Source organism: Barbus barbus, assembly GCF_936440315.1.
Source record: "Barbus barbus genome assembly, chromosome: 37".
Lineage (NCBI taxonomy): Eukaryota > Metazoa > Chordata > Actinopteri > Cypriniformes > Cyprinidae > Barbus > Barbus barbus.
The window spans coordinates 12452054-12478422 of NC_136715.1; the positions used below are offsets into that span (position 1 = coordinate 12452054).

The 26369-nt window shown below is 35.8% G+C and overlaps 2 protein-coding genes across 2 annotated transcripts; both read right to left on the minus strand.

The window, feature by feature from the left end:
- Nucleotides 1–14255, minus strand: LOC306856617 (metabotropic glutamate receptor 6-like; the record flags this gene model as incomplete). The annotated part of the gene is made up of 10 exons (XM_079395973.1): nt 1–240; nt 2134–2445; nt 3217–3840; nt 3920–4059; nt 5062–5262; nt 5419–5559; nt 5926–6080; nt 6686–6821; nt 7247–7463; nt 13707–14255. 10 exons carry the CDS (start codon nt 14253–14255, stop codon nt 1–3), a joined length of 2715 nt encoding a protein of 904 aa, XP_079252099.1.
- Nucleotides 14256–16418: 2163 nt separating this feature from the next.
- Nucleotides 16419–22483, minus strand: LOC306856829 (catechol O-methyltransferase B-like). The gene is made up of 5 exons (XM_079396315.1): nt 22376–22483; nt 18580–18697; nt 17783–17976; nt 17557–17688; nt 16419–17289 (listed from the first exon to the last, which is right to left on the minus strand). Exons 2-4 carry the CDS (start codon nt 18599–18601, stop codon nt 17563–17565), a joined length of 342 nt encoding a protein of 113 aa, XP_079252441.1. The 5' UTR covers nt 18602–18697; nt 22376–22483; the 3' UTR covers nt 16419–17289; nt 17557–17562.
- Nucleotides 22484–26369: the final 3886 nt, after the last annotated feature.

Sequence of the window (26369 nt, forward strand, 5' to 3'; positions counted from 1 at the left end):
TTATTGGGATCTATCTGGTTCAACTTTGGTCTCTCCGTTCTGCTTGTCGCTGGATTTCTGTGAGAGATGAGTGGAAACGGTGGCTGCCTGGACCACGGCTTTGAAGCTGCGCTTGCGCTTCTGAACATTCTGCTCTGGGTGGAAGATGATGACATAGACTTTGGGGATGTACAACATGCCCAGGGACACCGTTGCGCTCAAACTCATGGACACGGTCAGAGTGGTGGTCTGAATGAACATCTGGTTCAGGGCATAAAAAAAGATTAAGAGTAATATTTTAGCCTGGCCTCAGCCGCGACCTATCACATGATGTAGCTCAGCCGTCAAGGCTTTAGCGCTGAGATATCACTGCACATTACACATATATATATATACTCTGTTGATTGTCACAATGCATTTCCTGGAAATCAGTATAATGATTTTAATAGTTTAAGACAAAGAGCTGAAATCAGCCATGCGCAAATAATTCAATCAGTTTATGCATGTTTAATGCGAGCCAAAAAACTGAGCCCTTATACTGTATCATGTTTTTATTGCAATGCGAGTCATTTATTTAATTTTGTTAATTTATAATATATGGATACTATAATTGAAACCTCTTATATTTCATGATATTGTGCAGCATGCAACCAAATAATTACTGCTAAACTGCTGTTAAAAATGTCACACAAGAAGCTGTGATGGTAAAACTGTTTTTTTTTTCCCTCTACAATAAATATAAAGATAAGCAAGATATACTTCAAAATCTAAACTCAATATGATAAAATGTAAGATAGCATCACACAAATATGTATATACCTATATATACTGCAGCCCACTGTATAGTCTGGTATTTTATTCTTCCATGCTCTTCTTTTCATTTACAAGAAATGAAAAGACTTGAAGACCACCTGAGGGCCAAAAGCTTTGCGGTTGACTGGCCACTAAAAGACCTCTCTATTAGTCAGAGTATACTTTCCATTTTTAAATCCCCGTGCTTTGTAAGCAAAACCATCCCCCACAGGATGAATAGACGTGAAAAATTGAATGACTAAATGCATGAAGTGTGCTTTTTGGCCAACACAAAACAGCACCACTATTAAATAGCAATTAACCTGATCAGTTAACCTGATATTAGAAACCGTGTTTTAGGTTTCTATTATCTGATTATGGCTGAAGCATTCACAAGAAAATGTTGCAGCATCATTAACTGAAACAGAACCATCTAATCTAGTGAAATGCATGTCTAGACACTCTCAGGGTAAAGATAATATTTCTGTATGACATGTTAATATCAGGCACTAGCGAATCTTCTACACTGTGCAACATAGTTTGTAAGAAAATCAATATGATATCACTTTTGTTTTAAATGTATCCTTAGGTCTAATTTTAAAGTGCCCCTATTATGGATTTTTAAAAATGACCTTTCATGCAGTGTGTAATACAGCTCTAAGTGAACGAAAACATCCTGCAAAGTTTTAAATCAGAAAGTGCACCTTGTATAACGTTATTGACTCTGAATCAATCTGAGGAGTCGACTCTGAATCATTGAAACGAGTCCTTTTTAAAACGAATCCCAAGCCGTCAACATGAAACATTAGTATATTGCCCGCCCACTTGTTTTTTTAGAGTTGGTCTGAATGAAAATGCAAATTCATTCTTTGCCACTTTTGGGCCACTTTTGGAGCGGTAAAACAGCGGTTTCGCCGGTAACGGCAGTACACAAAGCAGCACTGCATTCACAAACCCTGCTTTATTAGACATTGCAGGCATGATGAAATTAAAATGAGACCAATCACCGCAGAATAGCGTCACGCACAGGACTGTTTTGGAAAAATGAAGCGTTGAACGAATCGTTTGGGAGTCCTTGAGCAAGTAAAGTAAAAGTAAACGCATATTATAAGACAATGAAAGTGTTTTTTGACCTTGCATGCATGTCGACCTGTTGTTGGGGACTCCCAAAACCAAAATATGAAACTTTCATTACCCATAGGGGCACTTTAATGTGTTTTTTACATAATAAAATATGTAGTAATGGAAAAACAAAAGTATATCTATTATGAACTATTTGTGTTTCTGTAGAGTTATTGCCTATTAAAATGTGATAATCTCGGTCCAAAATCCATCTTAATCTATATTATATTAACAATTTACCTTTTCTGTGGATTGTGATGTGCCAAAAAATATGGGCACAAAGGCCAGCCAGATGATACAGGTGGTGTACATGGTGAAGCCAATGGGTTTGGCCTCATTGAAGTTCTCAGGAACCCCTCTGCTCTTAATGGCATAGACTGTACATGTGACCATCAGCACCATACTGTAGCTCAGACAGCCAATGAGAGACAGATCTGACATATCACACTTGAGGATCCCACGTGCATACTCAGGGTTGGGGGGATGTAGCTCATCAAAGTCGACAGTCGTGTGAGGGGGAACCGCTCCAAACCAAATGAAAATACCCAGGAGCTGTGAGCAGAAAAGAGGTAGGAATGAATGTTTATACAAGATGAATGTCTGTAATGGTACATGATATCTAAGTTACATCAATTCACTAAGAATTCAACTCCAACAATTCTCTGAATATCTTTGAGAAGGAGACCAAGTTTCTTAATAATGTTTCCTCAAATAATATGCAATAACAGCGTTAATGGAACACCAAAAAAGAGAAGAGCTTTCAGTGAAATGACTGCACCGCCATGCTACACTCAAAATATTGCTTCATTAATTATACAATGGACAAAAAGTTCTCAGATAAAAATGTCTTTCGGAAACATAGAGTACAGTGACAACCCTGTAAACAACTTGCAGAGCGGTTACTCTGAACAAGAATAAATTAAGCACAGATTTTCATGCAAATAATTTAAATTAACATTGACTAATGTTGAGCTATTATTATATATATTTTATTTTATTATATAATTAAAATGATTTATTAGTATTATTAGTATTAATTTTAATTTTAAACAAACAAAACTGCAAAAAAAATCTGAACACTTTGGAATACTTTGAAATATTAATCCATCATATATGGGAATATAATAATACTACGTTATAAGTTATATGTAAAACTTTTATTAAATGAGGTAAAACAATAGTTCACCTTCAAAATGTATGTTGCTCAAGGTCTGGTAACGTGCTTTGAATGAAAGCATCTGCTAAATGAAGAAGTGTAAATTTATCATATATATATATATAATAATATTATATATATATATATATATATATATATACACGCACCTGTACTGAGATCAAAATAAATGTGATGATCAGCTGGGATGTGGGGCTGATAAATTTTGGTGGTGTGACTGATTTCTTTCCCTGCTCAAAGATCCTGTAGATCCGATTTGTTTTGGTGAGCATGGCAGAATAACTGATGCACATGCCCAGCCCCAAAAACAACCTGCGAAATGCGCAGACCACCGTGCTTGGCTCAGCAATCATGAGGAAAGTAATGAGATAGATGAGGAAGATGCCCGTCAGGAGAACATAGCTGAGCTCTCGGCCCGAAGCGCGGACTATGGGGGTGTCATTAAAGCGGATGAAGGTGATGATGACTCCTGATGTAGCAAGAATCCCCAGTATAGCCAGAAATACTGGAATGATGGCCCACGGAGAGCTCCACTCCAGCTTGATGATGGGAGTGGGACGGCAGCCTGTGCGGTTAGGGGTGGGCCTCATGTCAAAGGGGCACATATCGCAGCTAAACTCATCCAGGAGGTACTGATAGCCGTCACATAGCTCACAGTGCCAGCAGCACGGCACACCCTTCACCATCCTCTTCCTCTCCCCAGACTCGCAAGGAAAACTGCAAACCGAGTCCGGAACCAGTTTATCCCCTCCAGACCACTGCATGTCCTCAGCCTTACAGAAAGAGAGAAGAAAATTTCAAGAACATGCATTCAAAAATGTTGCAATCTACCAAGGGGCTTAACACGCTTACATTGAGTCGTAAGTGGTTGGTCCACTGGCCAATGATTTTATATCCCGGGTTGGTGGTATTAGAAAGCTGGTACTGGAAGATATCGTATCGTCCTGGGGCATCACCGTTTTCATTAAACATCACACCTGTCCCAGCACTGCCTTCAGAGTAAACACAGGGTTTTGATATTCAACATCATTACTTATTACTTCAAATGCAATCATTTGAAACAAGAGAACAGAAACAACCCATTTCAAGGGCATAAAATTGCACTAATGCGTAGAAATACACGCTTCAACACACCCCAGGTAAAATTGTCAATCGTAACTTTAAAGGTGACTTTTCTATATCAAAGGTTGCTTACAAGAAAATATGGTGTTCTCAGATGTAATTCTGTGAAAGTGGATGTTACAACAAAGCAAACTCAATCTCATGTTCCTTTCAATTTATAAACTGCAAATCATGAGAGGCAAGGTCTCCATGAGGCCTTTTGTTCCCCTTAGGCTCTCAAAGCTGAAAAGATTTCCATACGAGAGTGTGAGGATGTCCACTCTGCGTAAACTGAATAGCTGTGCTTTTCATAGAAATCTCTCAGGAGCGAGTGACGAAAAGAAAAGGGATTTTCACCGCGAGATAGTGCAGAAAAAGGAAATGTGTCTTGTGTTTGGAGAGTGGCTGCCCTAGGGAGAATCAAAGACAAGGAAAGAGACGAGTGGAGGGGGTTAAAACCAGTATGTGCTCTGCTGCATTGTGCATTAGTGGATCTCTTCAGGCTGGGATTGAGTGCTGACCTCTCTCGACCCACTCTGACTAACCCATGGGACTCACAGCCCTCCTCCTTGGAAACAGCAGCTTCGTTTCTGGCCTTTCCCCTCTCGTAGAATCTACTCTTCACCTATTTTCACCTGTCAGTCTGACAGTAAAGGCAATACCTTCGATTTCAGACTGTTTGGCAAAAGTAGGTTTATTATGTGTAATCTTCCTGGCAGATTCAAACAAAAGCGTTCCTCGGAAATAAAAACTTACATTCAAATTCCTGTGATGTTCATTAGTCTTGTACTGTATGAATACAAACCCATTACTGAAATTCTGACGGTTTCAAGGTCTCTTCGCAATGCTTGGAATGGCTCACATGCTTCAGCTCTGTCCTTGAGAAGGCTTACCATTAAAATTAACGGCACGGATGTAACTCAGCAGCATTCTTCCATCCACAGGGTCCATTTTGTCACAAACGCCCATCGAACCCGGACAGAGGTCAATGTGCATGCTATGGATTGCATGGGCCATGGCGTACACGGCATCGATTACAAACTGCACCTTCCCTTCCTGCTCGTACACTGAATCCCGGCTGATTCGTTCCTCTCCTGAATGACCGAAAGCAACATGACAGGATTCGAAAAGCTTTGCTGAGGGAATAATCCACTTAGATATGCTTTACACGTCTTAAAAGCACAAGAACGTATGATAATTCAAGTACTACTGCATTTATGGGAGCAATTTGTTGGAAATTATTTCCTCGCCTGTGCATTTCCTCAGCCCGCTGTCGCCTCGGATTCCAGGCCGTGTCAGTTTGCATTTGAAGTCATCCTCCCAGAACTCAGCGAACCAGATGTTCCTCCTGTTGTTCTCCAGTGATCTTGTTGTGAAGTACTGGTCAAACCCTGAGAAACAGATTAAAGCGGCATGAAAAAACGAAGCATTTGTGTAATCATTACAAAACCTTGTGCTGTTCTTTTCTCTATGGAACACATAAGCAGAATTGTTGTGTGTTCTTTGTCATTTTCAACTGCAGTTGTATAGCAAATCTGCATAACTATTCTTCAATAATGTTTGTGTTTCACAGAAAAAAACAAAACAAGAATGACATTTGGAATGGAATTGGATGATTACAGTGTTTTTGGTTGAACTATCTTTATAAGTATGAAAATGTTACCTAACACTGCATTTAGATGGATTTTAGATGGGTTTTCTTTTTTAATTATCAATCCTTAATTGATTTTACAATGGCCCGTTCTATAATTTCATACCATCAATGGATGCCCGCTTGGGTAGGATAGTAACCGCACCCTCAGCCACGTCTTCCAGGTTAAGAATGGGTGAGCTTTTTGCTCCCCAGCTATCAGATCCCACAAACAAAAAGTGACCTGTAAGATTGCCTTTTTTCGCTGCTTCCAGGACACGCCTACAATAAAAGAATACAAAAATATCAGACACCTCGCAAAAGGCAGGTATATTAGAGATAAGGACAGTCAGATCCATTATAGTTAGGAATCTGTTGATTACTGCTGATTTCAATACTAAATAAATAAATCAATAATTTAATGCATTTAATGCATCCTAGCTGAATAAAATATGAATATTTCCACCAAAACATTAAGCAGCAAAAACAGTTTTCAGCATCGAAAATAATAAGAAATGTTTCTTTAAAATGTATACAATTTATATTAAATTATAACAATATTGTAATAATATTTCGCAATGTTTTTAATGTATTTGCATTGGTGGATAAATGCATCCACCAATATTTATATATATATATATACTAATTAGATGTAATTACTATGTATCATTTTATATTAATTTAGGCTTAGATTACAAAATGCAAATGAAACTAGATGAAAAAATTCCCAGTGGTACATTCATCTGCCATAATTTCCTAATTTCTTCTAAGACGCCTGATATTCCCATTGTAGGGTGATTGATCTGTTCTCTAATCATTTATAGACCCTTTTCAAGGCCATAGCTCTTGCCTCAGAGATTCAGAATTACTACTGAAAGACTACTCACTTGATGTCATCTTCATTAGCGAAGATAATAACCCCTCTGGCATTAGATGTCTCCATTAGCCTTTTGATGATCTTGTCAAACTCTCCTGGTCTTGGCTCCCTAGGAATTTTAATAGACTGTGCGATGCAAAGACCTCCTGAATAAAAAATAAATAAAAGGATAGACAGTTTTGAAGGATTGGAGGATGTTAATAAAAGAATGATAATTGCAAGGCCTTTCAACTGAATATGACATGCAGGTCAGTCTGTAGGATGTCTATCATTACATCTGGTGACTAATAACTTCTTTACACAGAGAATATCACATGAAACCTTTATCCCCTGATCATTATCCTCTTTCCTCATCAAATACAACACCAGACGTGTTAAATCCTGGGATAGACTGTGATAAATTCCGCTTCAGTTATGGAAAATCAGGGTATGGTAAATCTGGGTAAAATAAGCTACAACTAAAGCACACACACACACACACACACACACACACATATATATACATATATATTAATGCATTTATTCATTTTGCTTTTCTTACTTTTCTTTTCTGCAATTCAGTTTTCTGTACCTGCTTCCCTGGATATCTGGATGAAAGCCTCTACACCACTCTCTCCATAGTTCCCCTCTGATGCCAGTGTAGAAACATAGTTCCAGCCCATGGCTTTGACGATGTCCACCATCGCCTGGGCTTGGAAGGAATCAGGTGGCACGACTCGGGAGAAAAAGTCGTAGCGATTGTTGTCACTAAGCTCAGGTGCTGTTGAAGCATAACTGATCTGAGGTATCTGTGAAATGGAAGATGCATAACACATCAGTTAGCAACATGCCTTTTCACATACATGTAGCTGCTGCAAAAACTGTGAACATCATGAATATCTCTGATCTGCAAAACTGATTTTACTGGCTTTTGTAAATAGTTCAAATTCATTTCCAGAATCATCAGGATAATGAACATTTAGCTATAATGAATGCTTTATTGTTTGTATCATTATGTCTATTTGTATGTTTGTTTGTTTAGTGTTGGGGGTTTATCAATATTTCTGTATGTCGCATTGCTACACCAGTAGTTGACGACAAGTGACTGATTTCAGTGAATCATTCAAATATTTGGTCACACTTTATATTAGGTGGCCTTAACTACTATGTACTTACATCAAAAAATAAGTACAATGTACTTATTGTGTTCATACTGTATTGCAAAACACTATTGCTGCTATTGAGGTGGGATACGGGTAAGGTTAGGGACGGGTTTGGTGGTATGGGTTGGTTTAAGGGTGGGTTAAGGTGTAAGGGATGGGTCAACAGTGTAATTATAAATGTAATTACAGAAATTAATTACAGATGTAATTACATATAAGTATTTTTAAAAATATAAGTACAATGTAAAAACATGTATGTACACAATAAGTGCATTGTACCAAATTATTAATTTAAATGTAAGTACATAGTAGTTAAGGCCACCTAATATAAAGTGGGACCAAATATTTCCTCAGAGCCGATTTGTGCAAAACATTGGCGGCATCTAGTAGGCAAAAACAATACGAGTAGTATGTCTGCATTCACAGTATTCATAAAAGAGTTGGCAAAAATTCTGTGGAATTTCTCTATCCCACAAGGCCATGGAAGAGGATATGTGAATGGCAGTAAAGCGACGTAACAGATGCTGGTTGGTCACATAACAATACCAATATGGATATTGTATGTCCAGATTACATCATACGAACAACATTCATACCATATAGGACATGCTTCTTCAGCAGTTACAAAGTACTTATTCAAAACAATTGCCTACTCAAAGAGTATGCACATTTGAATCATTAAATCATTCACTCACCTGTTTCATTCAAAACACTGATTCAACAAATTACGTGTCAGTGAATCATTCACTTCACCAATTTGTTCAAATATGCTGATTCATATAGAAAAGTCACTTGGAGACTATTTCTGATGGCAGAGTGATAATAGACAACATATCTGGAAATACTAGGTCTAAGATACTGTCTAAAACAAAAACAATTGGTGTAGAAAAATTTCACTCAGTTAATTGCTAGTAAATTTCACAAACAATGACAAAGAAATGGAAAGTAATAAGTTTAATAAAATGTGCTTTAATAAAACACATTTTTGAAAATAAAATAATCTATTTTTGCATAACGCATATTCCAAAAAAAATTTTATTTACAACTTTGCTCTCTTGTTTATTGAACTGTTTTGTAAAAGAAATATCACACTCCTAAGTGATATAGTTAATCATGTCTGAAGATCATCATATTCAGTAGACCAGCACATAATATTATCCTCGCAAGTCTCCTACAGCACAACTACCCTAACTTTAGTGGTAGTGTTTTCTGTAGCTCATAAAAAAAATCCTGGGGAAATACAGATGGCACGAGCTACCACTTTTAAAGCATTTGTTTGTGAAAAAAAAGGTTGAGAAGATTAATTTACTGTCGCGCTAGTTTCTTAATGACGCATCTGATGTCATTGGACTAGGCTTTGCCCGTGTGGCTTAATAAAAGGTTCTTTAAAGAAGCAGGCCAGCGGACTATGAGGAAAAGGTGGATACAGACCGGAGAAGGAGAGAAGAGTGAGAGGACCATTTGACAGATTATCTAGAAGGATTAGAGGGGTTTTAGTCAAATTACGTTAAGCACAGAGGGAGAGAGACAGATCAAGAGACAAGGTTGCCATTTCTCAGCCATAAGGCATACAATATATTTAATGCTACTAGCTCACATGCTACGACAGATTTAAACCGCCCCTCCCCCATCATACAACATATAGATTACAATCTGTGGCACTGCTGTTGATCCACCCATGACACTTGTTACATCTTGCATGAGAAACAACAATATTCAAAGTTTGCAATGCATTCCCCATCCAAATGCAACTCTAAAACATTAGAATGCAAATATACAAAGGAAAAGATTGATATAGGAGTTTCATTTACAGATACTGATTTGTTGCTAAGCACCATAAACATTACAGCCTTCAAGCCTTTCCAAACTTGAGTCATGTCAACATTAACAGCAATCACATGCAAACATTTCCTGGAAGAGTTTCAACATATGTTCCCTAAGCATTTATTCTTGTGAAAATATGAACAACTGCCTTATTTTGTCATGATCTGACCCTTAAAAGTGACTTTCAATGGTGGCCGGATATAACCCAAAATATTCAGTTTGATTCATCCAGATTAAATAATATTTCTGATTTAAAAAAGTTCATTTAAAATACATTTTAGGTTAATTATCGACAATTATTATTATTATTATTATTTTAGTATGGGATACTCCATGATTTATTAAAGATTTAAAAAAAAAATTTTTTTTTTGTGTAAGGAAATTCCAAATTATTCTCTTAAAAGTGACAGCTTGTACTCATTAAATTTTGTATGGCACTTAATCCAATTATACAAAAATCTGTTTAAGGCTAAATGTTATACACCTACAATATGCATCAGATATAGAATGGTTCATGTATCTTTATCTATAGAAAGACATCTTGTGTTGTCGTTAAAACAAAATTTTCTGAATAATATTATTAAGAGAATGTGTGACCAAGAGACTAAGTGCCACCCATAAATGCTGGCTCTCTGTCCGTGTCAATCTATGTGCTAAAGGTCCACACTCATTCAGCTGAAGCGACAGAGCAGAGGCTGCTTGTAGCTGATAACAGTGCAGCTGCATTTACCCGAACTCATGCTTAATTTCCCACCAGGAATCTGAGCTGGTGAGTGGGCTTTAATGGAGAGCGGATCCTCCGTAATGCTGTAGTTACTATCTGCCATCCTCAGTTCCTACTTACCAGAACTCAGTAAGGAATATGGACATAAACTAGTAAGAAGATCAGCATTTATAGAAAGAGATTCAAGATAACACTTACATTTTTAATCTCAGTGTGATTTAATAATTAATAAATAATAATAATAAAATGTAAAAGACTGGATGACCAATAATTTCCTCCTATTAAATTCAGATAAGACAGAGATATTACTTATTGGACCAAAAACAGTACACAGAATCTCTTGGATTACAATTTGCAACTAGACGGATGCACTGTTACGTCCTCTAAAGTCAAAAATCTGGGTGTTATATTAGACAGCAACTTGTCCTTTGACAATCATATTTCCCATGTTACAAAAACAGCATTCTTCCATCTTAGAAACATTGCCAAGCTTCGAAACATGCTACCTGTTTCTGATGCAGAAAAGCTAGGCTCCCAAACTCTGGAATAGCCTTCCTGATAACGTTCGGGGTTCAGACACACTCTCTCTGTTTAAATCTAGATTAAAGACACATCTCTTTAGCCAAGCATTCACATAATGCATCTTATAATCTTGTACTGCAGTTATATCTGATCAAATGTACATTATTATTATTCTTTAGCTTAGGTTGAACAAATCATTTTTGCTTCGATGGAACAGCAGCTACGCTAATTATGTCTCTATTTCTTTCTCTGTTTCTGTCACGAGATTAACATCCCGTGGTATTACAGAAGCTTCAGTCTGGATCCAACCCTTAAATGATCTGAGATGAACGAACACCTGAGAAAAGATAATGCCAACCCCTCAGAGGATGCCAACGCTCAGACAACGTACAGAATTACCAAATTTTGCCATAAATTAAATATATTAAGATTCTGCAATATATAAATATATTGTGGAAACTTAATTTCCTGTAGAGCTGCTTTGCAACGATTAGTATCGTAAAAAGCGCTATACAAATAAACTTGAATTGAATTGAATTAATAATTGTAGTATGATCATTCACACTGTCCTTTTCAGTGAATCCATTTAAACTCTTCATTTGCTCCTTTTTGGTCATTATTAAAAAAAATTCATGGAAGTCTCTTTGTTTTTACTGTATTTTATAATATTTGACAAAAACACTGTTTAAAATGTTGATGTTTATTATTATGCAGTGTTGTATTTTTATTCAATTATTAATTTTATTTTGTAAGACTTTAACATTATGAATTATGATATTATGACGAAATTATAGTTTCAATGATGGGAAAAACAACTTGGCATTACACCAGGGTAAAATAGGGTAACATTTTTCAATAATACAGTAGATATCACCATACTTCCCCAGCTGATTAATCACAGTACATTAAGATAATTGTTTTGCATTACAAGTTTCTGAGAGAGAGGTTATGTTAAAATAGGAAAATGAGGCAATGTCTAAATATGCACTAATTTGCAAATCCAAACACTGGATAACGCCATGTTCAAATTTTTTGTTTAATTTTGTTTACATATTAAAATTATAGGCTACAGGGGGCATTTTAGTATCAGTCCATATATCAGAAAATACTGTCAACAACCAGAAAACTGCTTTAAGGAATAAAATAACATATAAATCAGACAAATAATATATGAACAACTCCCTCTGTGAAAACAGTCAAAATATTGAAAAGAATAAAACTGGTAGTTTAGTGTATATAAGTGTTGTTAAATTGGAGATTTCTGGTTCAGTGAATGAGGAAAAAAACTTGCTTTAAAGATATGTATTCTAATTGAAATATACAGAAGAAACTAGAAAAAAGAATAAAATAAAAGCATTTTTGATGCAAAAGAAGAAGATGAAGAATGTTATATAAATATCAAGATTTTTGCAAGTCCGGGTGATACTTTTTACTCCAGCAAATATTTCTCAGGTTAATTTGTTAATTTTTCATTTATTCTCCAATCTTCTCTTTATCCAATATTATCAAAAGGCTATAAAATTGAGATATGATTGGTTTAGCTATATAAGCCAGCCCTGTTCCAGCGTGCATCACTAAAAGTAATGAATAACCACAGCAAAATATGATTAGGATACACAAATTCCAGGTATAATGTCCTGAGCGAGACCTAATGGAGCTCTGACTAAGTCACCTTTTGTGAATTGTTTATCTTCTCTGAAACTGTGATGACTGAAAATGATTGCAGATAACTCCTGGGTGAGGTTATCAGCTCATGCACAAAAGCACACACAGCCTGGAGCAGTGACAACAAAGAACACTAATGATTAAAATGAATAAATAAATAAAAATTCTAAAAAGAGGCAGAGGGCAGAATGAAATTGAATGTAGATCAGGTGTAGGATTTGCAAGCTGAACAACGATCCGAAAATGAGAAGGGATTTGAAATTAAATGACATTTTGGCACACAGCACATTTCACCTTCGTGGTTGTCAATGTTTTAAAGACACAGGTCAATGGTGTGCACAAAGCAAAACCGCTTTTCACTTCAAGGAAAATCTGATACACTCTCTCTCAGAACAAAATAAAATGAAGAATCTATATCGTTTAAGAAGCTCTTGCTGAGATGCCAGTGAGCTGAAACACAATCCAAACCTTTTAACAGAATTAGTTATACTTCCTAGCACTGGCCCTATCTGCAGCGCTGCAGATGCCAGTCTTGCAGCAACACCATGCAAGAGCTCCACACAAAACAGAAGGGAATCCAAAGACAATGATTTCAAATACAACCAAATTTTCTCAAAATGAGCTTTTTTCTCAATGCACTGTGTCTGAAATCTTCACTTCAATTGCACCAAACTTTGCAGTTTTATTCCTATCTATATTTTGAATGCTTTCACAGGAGGGTTTGCTCATTAAACACCCGCCTGATATTTTTTTTACATTTTATTCCTAATAACATGATGTTTTTTCTTTCTTTGACAGTTGACAGTATTTTTGAATTTATGAAGGATTTATGAAGGATTTATGAAGCGATACAAAGAAATATTAAAATCCTCCCTCAAGAATTTTAAACTTGCCTTTATCCATTGTTCAGATTTCTGTTCTGGAATGTATGCAAATGAGTGTATATTTAATTAGGCAACTCCTCATTTGCAAAAAAAAATAAAAAATATGAAACAATTGTCTTAATGTACTGTCATTAATAAGCTGCTAGGGAAAGAATGGTGATTTCTAATAGTATTTTTTTTCCACCTGCCTTGAAGCATTTGTGAAGCCTGATACTGAAGGAATCAACATTAAAATGTAGTTCATTAAAATTAAGTTAAGATCTCTCTCACTGCAAACAGCCGAAGAACATTGGCCACCATTATGGACACTGAGCTGGCTGAAGCCCCAATGACCCCAACCACACGCTCTGGTTTTGGGATGATAGGCGGTTCTCCATTGGAACATCGAACATCTGAGTTGTCCTTCTGGATGAGGGCCTGGACAAAGGTGAGGGACTGTTCCAGTGCATACGTATCCCTGGAGCACGTGTCCAGTATCCTGGCACCCAGAGTGATGTTGGGCAGCAGGTCTGGGTCGCTGTTGATCTGGTCCATCGCATACAACATGGCCTCCATACGATGGATCCCCTTCTCCTTCTTAATTTCCCCACATGGAACACCAGCGGGGCCCCTGGAATGCACTGGAAAAAGGCCTCCCAGAGTGATGTCACCCTCGATCTTTATGGAATGAGGTTGAATTTCTGAGGAGGCCCAGGTTTCTGGAGTAAATCCCATCATCACTATCCACATGACATGAACCAGGGAGCCCATGTATTTTCCGGGCGTCCCGCGGATCCTGCAGTGATAACATAGTGATGATGCGTGGTGCTGTGATGTCATAGTTGCTGCCATGCAAGTGGCTGGTTCTACTACAGCACAATGCTTTCTTCTCTACCTGTGTCTCCTATGGAGAAATGAGAGGGAAGGTATACATGAAAATATGAAAAAAACTCATACCTTGCTTTGCAGATAGAATGTATGATAGTGGAGCTGATTATTTGACCTCTTGACCCACACACACTGATATGATCAAGATTAAATTGAAAACTGCTGAGGAAAACTTTTCAATTAAATATAATAAATTTAATAAAATAAAATAATTACAGCATATAATATATACTTTATAAATTAAAATAATTTGTAAAAAGAATTAGAAATTTTATAAAAGTTAGTTAACAGAGAATGAGAATGAGTTATATTTTGATTAAAGATGTGATACAATATAATGCCTATTTATAGTAGTTCATTTATATTAATATATATAAAATAATTTTTACAAATACACATTTTTTTTCCAGTCCACAACATAACTTTTATATTTATTTGTTTTTTCATTTTTTTTTTATTAATGATTTTTTTTAACCCAAGGATTTAGGCTTTGATTTCCATTTGTTCCACCAGAAATATTCAACAAATAATGAAAAATGTACCAAACAGCTGGATTACATATTCATACACCATGGCACAATGACATTGTAAGGTACTTTTTAAAAATATGGTATTGCCTTCATAGCAGTGATTAAGGACATGGTATTACCATTGTATTTTTTTTTTTTTTTTTTGGAAGGATGCATATCGTTTTACATCTTTTATATTTAGTAGTTGCACATAAAAACATACTGACACCATATTCAAGGAAGTTCAACAGCTTATTGTTATAGGCTGTTACCGAAATGCAGTGCATATGTAATTTTATTATTCATATTATATTTGATTGACCAAGGTCTTATTCTTTAAAGTTATGTTTCAACCCAAAGTCTCTGTCTTCTAGAAAATGAACTCACTTGCACGTCTTCGCACTCAACAGACCGCTGAGAATACAGGGCATGTATAGTCTTGCATATTAATATTTTATGTAAATGAAGTGATACATATTCAGCAACAGGTGAGCGGAAAAAGTGCTATATTTGGATTGAAAGCTAAAGTTCCCGCGGGAAGACACACACACGTTTGATAAAGTGTTGAAGGGAACAGCAACACTAATCCCTCTTAATTATTCATCGCGTTACCTGAACAGACATCTTTACAACATTGTAACATTTTACGTAAATTTACATTCAATATATCGACACAAGGATTTTTCATTCATTCGCTTCATTAAAATGTCTCACCGACTGCCGCTGATGCCAGTGTGCGCCCATCTGGAACTGAAGTTTGATGGTTTTGAAGCGCGACAGTAAACGTCCCCAGCATCTCTTCAAATGCCCACAGTCTTCTCACACACAAAGACAATTTACATGTTCTTTGGATTAAGACGAGATTTTAATATAGAAAGCATTCAGAGCTTTAGTAAACTATAAAACGCGGGAAAAGGTGGATATGCCCAAATATTCCACAACTGTGATTCTACAAATCACTGTCAAATCCTTTAAAAGCCCCCTCACTCTGTCTCTTTCTCTCTCTCTCTCTCTCTCTCTCTCTCTCAGTGTGCACTAATGGGCACAGATTGGGATTACCACATGCATGCATTTGAGAAGTCTCTGAGAGAGATGAACCCGTATATATTTTTAATGTGAGCACTGCGGTCGTGTTTTAAATGGTAGTGTATAGCCTTTACAAGAGTCCATGGTTGTGTATGGGCTGGGTTTTTACATTCCCAACATTAAAGTCATTTCTGTTCAAATTTAAAGCAAGCCAGTGACAAGGATACCCTGTCCACAAATTATTTAAGGTGCTTGTAATGTTTTCATTTATTTATTAGTGTGCTTTTGGATGAATTGAGTTCTAGTTTCTAGTGTGTGGCTATACTATCTGCATTTCATTACTTGATGAAATGGTGTATTTTATTAAGGGATGTTTCATCTACTATAAATCACAAGGTATATTTTAATGGGCTGTAGCGTTTAATTTGGAATGCTATTAAAGGTTTACAGCTGTCAATTCAACTTGTGGGATATGACACTATAAAATCTGAGTGAGAAAATAAAATTGTCTGCTATATATTTATAGTCTTGTGTTTTGAGTCAACACTCTCTAGTCATAAATAAATGAATAAGAAACTGTGAATGAAAATGTGTTTTTAGTACTTAGTTAGCAACAAAGGAAATAATACAATGACTGCAAAATAGTAACAAAAATATTAGCTTTAAAATGTAAATGAATGAAAAATTATAAACGAATGCAAGAAATCAATTAGTAAATTAACAGTAAAAACTAAAAACTAGTAAAAAGCATACATGCACCAAATGTTTAGAAAACAAATGAACAAATAAAACTACAATCTATATACGGTATCATCAATTCTGCAAAAATACATCAAATTAGCACACTCTAAACACCATTGTCGTCATCATCATTTCAATTATTCCAGAACGACCTTAAAAAACCCGCAAAGCCCCCATTTTATGTAGGCTACAAATACAAAAATGTGTATTACAAAGTCATAAAACGGTTTGATTTTTCAGATAAAAAGTTCGGGTTAAGCTGTAAGAGGGGTCAGGTCTAGACAAAATCACATATTTCATTTAGCCATTGGAAATGTGATCCTACCCTCTAGTGGTGCAGAGCGTTATCAGCCTGTTGTTTGGTCATATAATATGCAAAACTCTGCGTCCTGATTTGCAGACTTTAAGTACAACACATCTTGGGGTCGTACGATAATAAACCATTTAAATTATACCTCATGCTATGTCTCTTAGCACAAACTCTTAGCAAAAGTCCTCTTTTTAAGCATATGAATCATCCCTGTATATCTCTAGCCCAAAAACACAGACTTCTCCAAGCCGTCCTCTGCCTTGGTGTACTCTAAATGGGATTTAATATAGCAGCTTTTATAGGAAAGGCTATTGTGCACATATTCAAGATAGTCTGGTACTCCCGGACAGATCACATTATCAGCAAGCAGAACGGTGCCTTTCCTTAGCAGACCACAATCCTACAAACAAAGAAGAAAGAAAAAGACAAGAGTAGAAAATGTTGGATATAAGCTTGGTGAGCAAAACCAAGAGAAGAGAAAAGTGGCACAGCAACAAATTCAGGGACTTCTGGACACTTCAAAGGACACATTCACATTTATATCAGTTCTTGATTTTTTCTGGGAATCGAACCCATGACCTTGGCATTGCTAGTGCCATACTCTATTGCTTGGGCTACAGGAAGAGACACCATAATATGAGATTGCAGTGGTCAGAATCAAACACACCTCCATTCATTTTGTGTCAGGGAGGTAACGGTCCTTCCAGTGGTCCAGAAAAACAAAATCAAATGTTTCAATTCCAAAGTGCTCCTTCATGCGTGGGATCCAATCTTCAGACGCACCTTCTACAAGCTGGATCTGAAGAAGTATAAGAAATGAGTCTTAATGTTCAGAGAGTAAATAAGGATTACTGTATTTAAACAATGTGTTTGTGAAGGAACAGGGCCTTTACTTTGTCTTCAAGACCCGCCCAGGCAATTACTTGTCGGGCAATTGCAGCATAATCTGCATTGAACTCCAGTGTTATCAGACGAGCTCCAGGAGGAAGGAGTCGAGTGATGCGTACTGTGGAGTATCCACAGTATGTGCCCAACTCTAGGACCTTCTCTGGGTTCAACTCGCTCACCACTGAGTCCAGGATAGAGCCTGAGAGTATACACACAAACATACATAAAAGACAGTTACTGGTTAAATTGCAAAGTTATAGCCAGCTTAGTAAAATCTCCACAAATGACTGAACTTGAGTTGATTAAATACAAATATGCAGATTCCTATAGAAATACATTTTTATTTTATATTTTTATAACATATTTTGGACATGAAATGGCATGTTTACACTTGGCAGATGTTTTTATTCAAAGCAACTCACATATAAAAAATATACGCTACCATTCAAAGGTTTGGGGTCGGTACATTTTTTATGTTTTTGATGGAAGTCTATAATGCTTACCAAGACTGCATTTATTTGATCAAAAACACAGTAAAACTAGCCATATAGTGAAATACACGTTTTTATTTTAATATAGTAATATATTTTTAAATGTCATTTATTTGGGTGATGGCAAAGCTGAAATTTCAGCAGTCATTACTCCAGTCTTCAGTTTCACACAAGCCTTCAGGAATCATTTATGTATATCATTTATGTAATATGTATAATATATATATATATACATACATTTATATATATATGAAATGATATTCTTGAAGAAAATCATTTGACGAGATAAAATGTAGATGTAAAATGTAAACCTTTCTCATCTCCAACGTTCATAGCCCAGTCGCTGTGTCGGCAGAAATGATCAATGGCCGAGATCACACTCTGAGGGTCACCTCATGTTGCACGTTTCCGTACTGCTTTCAGCAAACGCTATAGTCACAACAAAGAAAAAAGAGGTCTGGTGATGACTTTGTTTACTTTATGGGCCTCAAAAGTCTTTAACATCATTAAACTTCTTCAGTCTTAAGATCCCATTTTGCATCCTAATTGCAAATAAAGATCAGAGGTACACGTTGTAATTTTGGTGATAGAAAGCTGTTTAACCAGGACTGATTGAGTGACCTGTGGTCGAGTTGATCTGGTCAGAGTATCAAGGGCACGCTCAACGATAACGTCGTGCCAGAGTAACGCCAGACTGCCATTGAACTGCACAGCAGTAGGGATGAGCCAGGAGTACAACACGTAGCCTATAAAAGCACTGTGGCCCCGACACACCAGCACAGCAACACCAGCAACATACTAGAGCCAGACACAGATTTATAACCCTTAATAATACATTCCAGTCAGATAAAGTGATTGAATTAAGCAAATAGTCTTGTACAGTACAGATCTAGTGAATTAGCTAAAAAAAAAATCACAACATAAATTCAATCAAATGTCGATTCAAAGTGTTTGCACTGATTTAAGTATTTTATATTTAATTTAATTGCTCTGTAAAAATAACCATTTTTGACGTATCTGAAAACTGAAAATCAATACTACTATTCAAAAGTTTGGGATTGGTAACATATTTTAATGTTTTTTTTTTTATAATTTTCTGCTCACCAAGGCTTCATTTATGTGATCAAAAACACAGTAAAATTGTGAAATATCATCACAATTTAAAATAGCTGTTTTGTGTTTTAATACACTTTAAAATGTAATTTATTCCTGTGATATCAAAACTGAATTGTCAGCAGCCATTAATCCGGTCTTCAATGTCACATGATCCTCGGTGAAGAAACATTTCTAATTATTATCTATGTCAAAACCAATCGTGCTGCTTAATCATTTTGTGGTAAAGTCACACTTTTTTGATGAATAGAAAAGGTATATAAAGCAGAATTTATTTTACTGTCCTTATTTGATTTGTCAGTTTAATGCATCCTTGCTGAATAAGTTTTAATTAAAAAAATAAAAAATCTTACTGACCCTGAGGTTTTTGGCCATAACCAATTTTTTTGGCCCGTCTGTTTACATTCACTGTAGACATGACTGGTATCCATATCTGTGTTTACATTAATTCCCACCCAAAAGGATTGTCTGCAGTGGTCGCTTTACTATGGACATGGTAGACCCTCGGGTTTTAAATGACCGTGCTATTAAAAGTATTTATATAATTCACGTCGAATGGACATTATTATTTGCCAGCATGGACACCAGCTGTCATGGATGTTTTGCAGCACAAAATGACCGGAAAATAACTGGAATTTTAATTTGTTAGAATATTTTATCTACTGCTCCTTAGAGGTAGAATTCTTTAGTGAAATAAAGATTATATTTATTGAAATGAATTCGAATGAATGAACGAGAGAGAGAGCGAACTAACGCATGCGTGCGAGGGAGCGAGTTATTGTGAAGCATTGCGAACAAGCTTGTCGGTTTAATTACAAAAACTGCTACGTTATCACCTCATTGCTGAGAAATATAATGTAGCTTTTAGCAGTTGTATTTTCAAAATTCACGGGGCAGGGGTTGAAAACCAGCTCCTGAATGTGCAATTTCTTACCTATAAGTTTCCATCTCATGCAGCACACCGGCATTAAAACGTCATTAAAAATCTTCATGAGCAAACGTGTCGCCCTCGCATTGGGAGTTGTGTAGAGAATCGGATAAATGTGTTTAGACGTAGGTCGGATGTCCTGATATCGGATATGTATCTGATTTAAAACCACATTTGGAAACGGCTCAGATCGGATGCAAAAAAAATCTGATCTCGTGCGAATTTTTGTGTTTACACGCGTGCATCAAATTCCGATCCGTGTCAGATGTGGGCAAAAAAATCTGATTTTTTCTGCCAGTGTAAACGCGGCCCAAGTGTACATGCAAGCAATATTAATAATTATGCCAGCATAAGCCAGGGCTGATGTTTTTTTTTTTCATCCCTATTGCCATCCCTTTTAACTGTCTGTGTAAATTAAGTGTTATTCTATCATCTTTCAAGACAGCACACACACACGCATACCAATATATCCAATATGATTAGGCTGATTACTCTGGTAAAGTGTAGGTCTGTACTGCTGCAGGTCATGAGATGTATATGGAAATTAATGTTCTCATTCAGTGCTGTGCTTTCATCTCTCCAGTCATTCCTCTATTGTCATGGTCTAATGAGATGGGTGGTTAGTATGCAGCAAATAATCTGCATTGAAAATCTCTCTCATGTGATCATTTGGTTGCATTTGCTACATGTTGCTGTAGCTCACTCTGTCCAATAAGGCAGTTTGGGCTCTATACTACTGTATTTTTCAACAAATGCAGACTTTGTGAGCATGAGAGGTTGCTTTCAAAAATATTAGTTATCTTACCAATCTCAAACTTTTGAACCACACCGTAAAGATTGCAAATCCAGTATTCACTTCATTGAATGAATGAATTAATACAGGGTTGTCTCCAACTCCACTCCTACTTTGTAAATCACATGAATTAAACATGAGCCTTTCCACCCCAACAACATTCTAGACATCTTTGTTGCTGTGTGTTTTATTTTAAAAAACTAGAAGAATTGGTGTGCTAACACAATTTATGTGTTTTTTAGTTGCTTTTCAGTGATGAGAGTTTTTTTTTTTTGATGTTGTTGAAAAGAACATGCTTTTTCAAAAAAGAAGATCTGTTAATAATTGATTTGTTACTAAATAAGTGTAAACTAGTCATGGAGAGTAAGAATTGCAACTGTAAAGTGAAATTTTAGAGTTGCACGGCAAGAAGATCAATGTTAAGAGCTATTGGACAAAGAGTGTGGCACCCTTGAGAGAGGACCATGACAAGTGCTTCTAAGGCTTTCTTTATAAACACAAATGTAGCTGGGGTCTGGAGTGGAATGCAGCGCTCAGCCACATTGCAGGATGACCATTGTTAGTGAGAAAATCCTCTCAAATGGCTGTTGGAAAGGAATGAGTGACACACAGAGTCTGGCTTTCACAAATATATATCAGTGAATATTTGTAATACACTGGAAAAGTTCCGTATTTATTCTGCTAATTTCACACAGCAACAGCAAGTATCCCAGCAATCATATTAACTAGCACCGTATTTCATACGTTTTTTTTCATTTTGATTAGAGCCACATATTAATTTACAGTGAACAATAAATGCAATACACTGAAACAGACTGAGCACAAATGAAGATGGTGATACTGAATTTAAAAAAAATTGCTGTCTTCAGTGACGTGAAAACATGATAATTGTTATCAGATGACCAAAAAACACACGGTGAACCATTTACTAAACCCGATTTAACCTAAATTGAGTTTCACAAGCCAAGAAAAAAACTGAGCAAAAAACATTGACACAGAATAATAAAAATATAGTTATTTAAATATTGAAAGAGGCTAGAAAATGGGTTGTACTCAATGTAATATTATTACGAACATATAACATGTATTTATTAACAAGAGACTGTGCAATAAAAGGACACCTTCCTAAACAAATACAATGGAACTAAATGATCTACATTATAAAGCAGTACTGTGTAACTGCAAATACATAATTCAATAAAAAATTGCAGCAAGTGACATAAATGAGAATAAATGACCATGAAAGAACGAAAGATAGAGAGAAAACACTTACATTTGATGAGGGCCTCTCTTTTTACCTCATACAAAATGGAGCTTCTTAAGCGAACATGCAAGGCTGCAAATGCACATCCTGATCAGCTGTGCCATCTCTCTCGCTCTCAGCTGACCCTTTAATAGGCTCTCTCACCTCTTCTGGCTAGATTTGAGCAGTGAGGAATGTCTGGCCGTAGGTCTTTTAGATGGATATGCACCCCCAGACAGTAAACAGAACTCCAAACTAGGCCAGGGATCAAAAACTGTCAGCTGTGATGCAGCTGCATATGGCTTGCAGCAAATAAGTTAGTTCACCTCAAATTGAACATTGTCATACTTACTCTCATGTCGTTACAAATGTGAATGGCTTTCTTACATCAGTGTAGCAAAAACATATATTGAATATACTGAACAATCTTCACGCAGAATTTTCACAATATAGCAGTTCACAGTAAACAGAGGCTCTAAAAATAGCACCGCAAATATAAATAAAAGACTAAACGCAGAGAACAATATTCCAATTGAAGTCTTCTGAAGTCATAGGATAACTAAGATTAGAATCATAACGGAATTTATGTTGTTTGTAAGTGAAAAATACCTTCCATTTAGCTGTTTACTTATGGTTCACTGCTGCCCGCGACTAAACTTTCAGTCAGTGAATCAACTTAACTTAATTTCATGTGAACTGTTCGTTTGAGACAATGGACTGTAATATGTTGTATATAAAATACAAATGTAGTCAAACCACAAAGTTTAGTTATTTTTACCCGTGCAGAAACCAAATACACATTGAATGGAGCTCAAATAACCCCTCTGGTGGCATTAAAGGGATAGAAATTTTGTCATTTACTCACTCTCAAGTTGTTCCAAACCTGTATGATCTTCTTTCTTATTGAAAGTATTGAAAAAATACTTAAGTAAAACTCTTCAGAGCAGGGTTATTATAGTTAACTAAAACTTATTTTATTTCAGCTAGATCTCATAGCATTTCTTATTTTCATTTAGCTTAACTTGGTGTCCTATAAAGACTAAAATAAAACTGAAAAAAAAAAAACTAAATCTATAATAATAATAATAATGACAAAAACACAACAAAGTTACTAACTTCACAAACTTTAATTCAAATGAATGAAAGGATAAAGGAGATAAATAGACAGGAACTGTCTAATTAACTCTAAATGAATGAACTGTTCTTAACCCTTTGGGGTCTGAGGGTTTTTGGGGCCCTGGAGAAGTTTTGACATGACATTTGTTTTTTGTTTTTTCAATTTCTTATAAACACATGGCTAACGTCTGATTGTGCTGTATTCAGCACAAACTACAATAATATGTAATCAGCATATATGAACAAATTTGTATTTCTGAGAAAAAAAAGTTTAGTAAGTCACTGAAATAAGGCCATTAAAACACATACTGAAGATTTGTTTACAAGACTTTTGAGAACTGAATGTGGTAGACTAGCTTTTGCTACGAAATTGTTTGAAAATCATCCTGCTTGGTCATTCACAGAAAACAATAGACCTGTATTGATTTGAACTTTTGTAAGACATGTTTTATGTTAGAAAGGCCATAATGCAAGGAAGTGACAATGACCACGGATATTGATGTGATTCGCACCTAAAAAAAGGGCCCTTCCCTAATGGCCCATAACTATGTCTATAAAAGTACTTACTGTAATTATGATATAAAGCCTCCTCTTGAATTTATCTTGCAAAACAATGCAGAAAGTACTATTTAGTCTGTTTGAATAAACCATAGGCACTCCAGACTCTGATGTGTTGTAGTTGTTCCACTGGCTTCAGCTCCTGCATGGACTGAAGTAAATCACTGAGCTGCCAGGAATATTCCTCCTCAATCACCTCATTCAGACTTTATACAATCAATCAGTCAACAAATGAGCAAAAGTAACTAAAGAGATTAAAAAGAAGAAGAAACAGTAGAGCAACATAGAGAACCTGCATGTGACAAATTTCCTGGGTATCCCCACATAATAAGGCCCCTCATGCTCCTCTTAAACAATTTAGAGCCATTCAACACACACACAGACACACACACAGACACACACACACACACACACACACACACACAACAGCCCAGATCAGTCATAGAAATTAAACCATACTAACTGAAGTTCAGCCTTTTCAAAATTCTGAACAAATATTGAATGTTTCTCCCATTTGTATTGGACAGTTCCTTCCTGAGACAATTTTATGTGGACAGGAAAGCACTTCACATATCATTCTCCATTCCTGACAGTCGTTTCCTTATGCCAGAATTAGAATTTATGGTCAAATTAAAAGTAGCAAAAATTTATTAATTACTGTAAGTATTATGCTAAATTGTGTGCAGTTTTTAATTTTTTAATTTTAACAAGGTCAATTTATTTGAGAGATTTTTACAGTAAAGGCAATTTTAGAGATATGGTAAACCTTACCAAATTTTATATGCTTAAAATTTGTATATGCTTAAAACATGATATTAGTTATTCAGAAATTATAATGAACTGTAAATGGATTTGCATAATAGATGAAGCATATTTCAAAGAGAACTGTCTGTGTAATGATTACAATTAGGAGGGGATCATGTGAAGCGGCTGGAAAAGATTCCAACACATTCCAAGTGTTCAGTGGACATGATGTGACCAAAGATTAAAGAAAGGAATGTGAACTGAACAACTTTAGTCTAAAAATTGTTTGTGCTTACAAATTGCATTGTGATTAAAATATGAATTTAAGTATGAATCTTTACACAATGTGAAAAAAAAAAACATTTGCATCGTGGTCTTTATTATAATTTATTTTGTCCCAACTGAATATGGCGGATATGAAAAATGTATATCAAAACAAACCAATGGAAAAAGTGCATTTAAAAAAATCAAGCAATTCATTTATGATCCTAAAAGCTGCAACAATAGAACAATTTCAAGCCAAAACAAGGAGTCATTCATAAAGAGCCCTACTCGCCGGTGTAAACAAACCAGAACCATGTACTATGCAAATAAATATGTATACAAAATCTGATCAGTTCATAAATATACAATATATATTGTTTATTCAAGTTGCTACATATAGGTATTTTTCATTATTTATAATTAATTACAGTACAGACATTTATGTCACCAAAATACACTAAAAGAGACTAGCAAAGCACAGCTGTTTGGTCATAACTTTCAGATTCCAGCTGGAGGCACCTCATAAACCCGCAAGATGAGGTCTAATTAACCAAACATTAAATAAACCATCATCATTTGAAACTTAAACCATCATATGTCCTATGTTCTGCAGTTTTAGCAATAATTCGTAGGTTTAACATGGGCATAAATTACCCTATAGTCTTGTATTTAATACAATGCACAGCAAATTGGACTGATTTCGAGGATAATCATCACAACCTGGTAACTGGTAAAAATAAGATATGGGTTTGCCAGAATTAATTATGTAGTATTTCAGGAAGAACCTAGTTCAAAGAAAAACGCAAAAGTCAGGAACTGTAACAAAAGTTACTAAACTACTAGGTAAACAGAATAACCTACTGACTGGTTAAGGTATTTCACTCCCAAAGAGTGGCAACATAAGACCAGCTTATGCCACTGCTCAACATGTAAACTACAGCAGATACTCACTTAAGATGTCAAATATTCAAGAATATCTATTAAAGGGGTTACCAAGTCAGATGCCACTAAACATGAAAATATTAAATATTTGCAAACAATTTTTGCACCAAAACTATTCACACAGAGTCTGACGCCAATTTTCTCAAAACTGTTCACTATTTGGCATCCCAAAATTAAACTAAAAACAACATTAATAATCAATTTATTTCTGACTCTGTATGAAGGATTTCATTGGGATGCATTTTTCCATTTTAAAATCTTTTCATGCACCTTTTTTGACTTAGTGTGAACAGGCCTCAAGACTAGCATTTCAGAATTCAAGATCTCAATATTTTAGGTCAGCAGTCCTTTTCAAGTCCTTTGAAATTGTGGATTTGATGACTGTGGGCTAAATTGTATA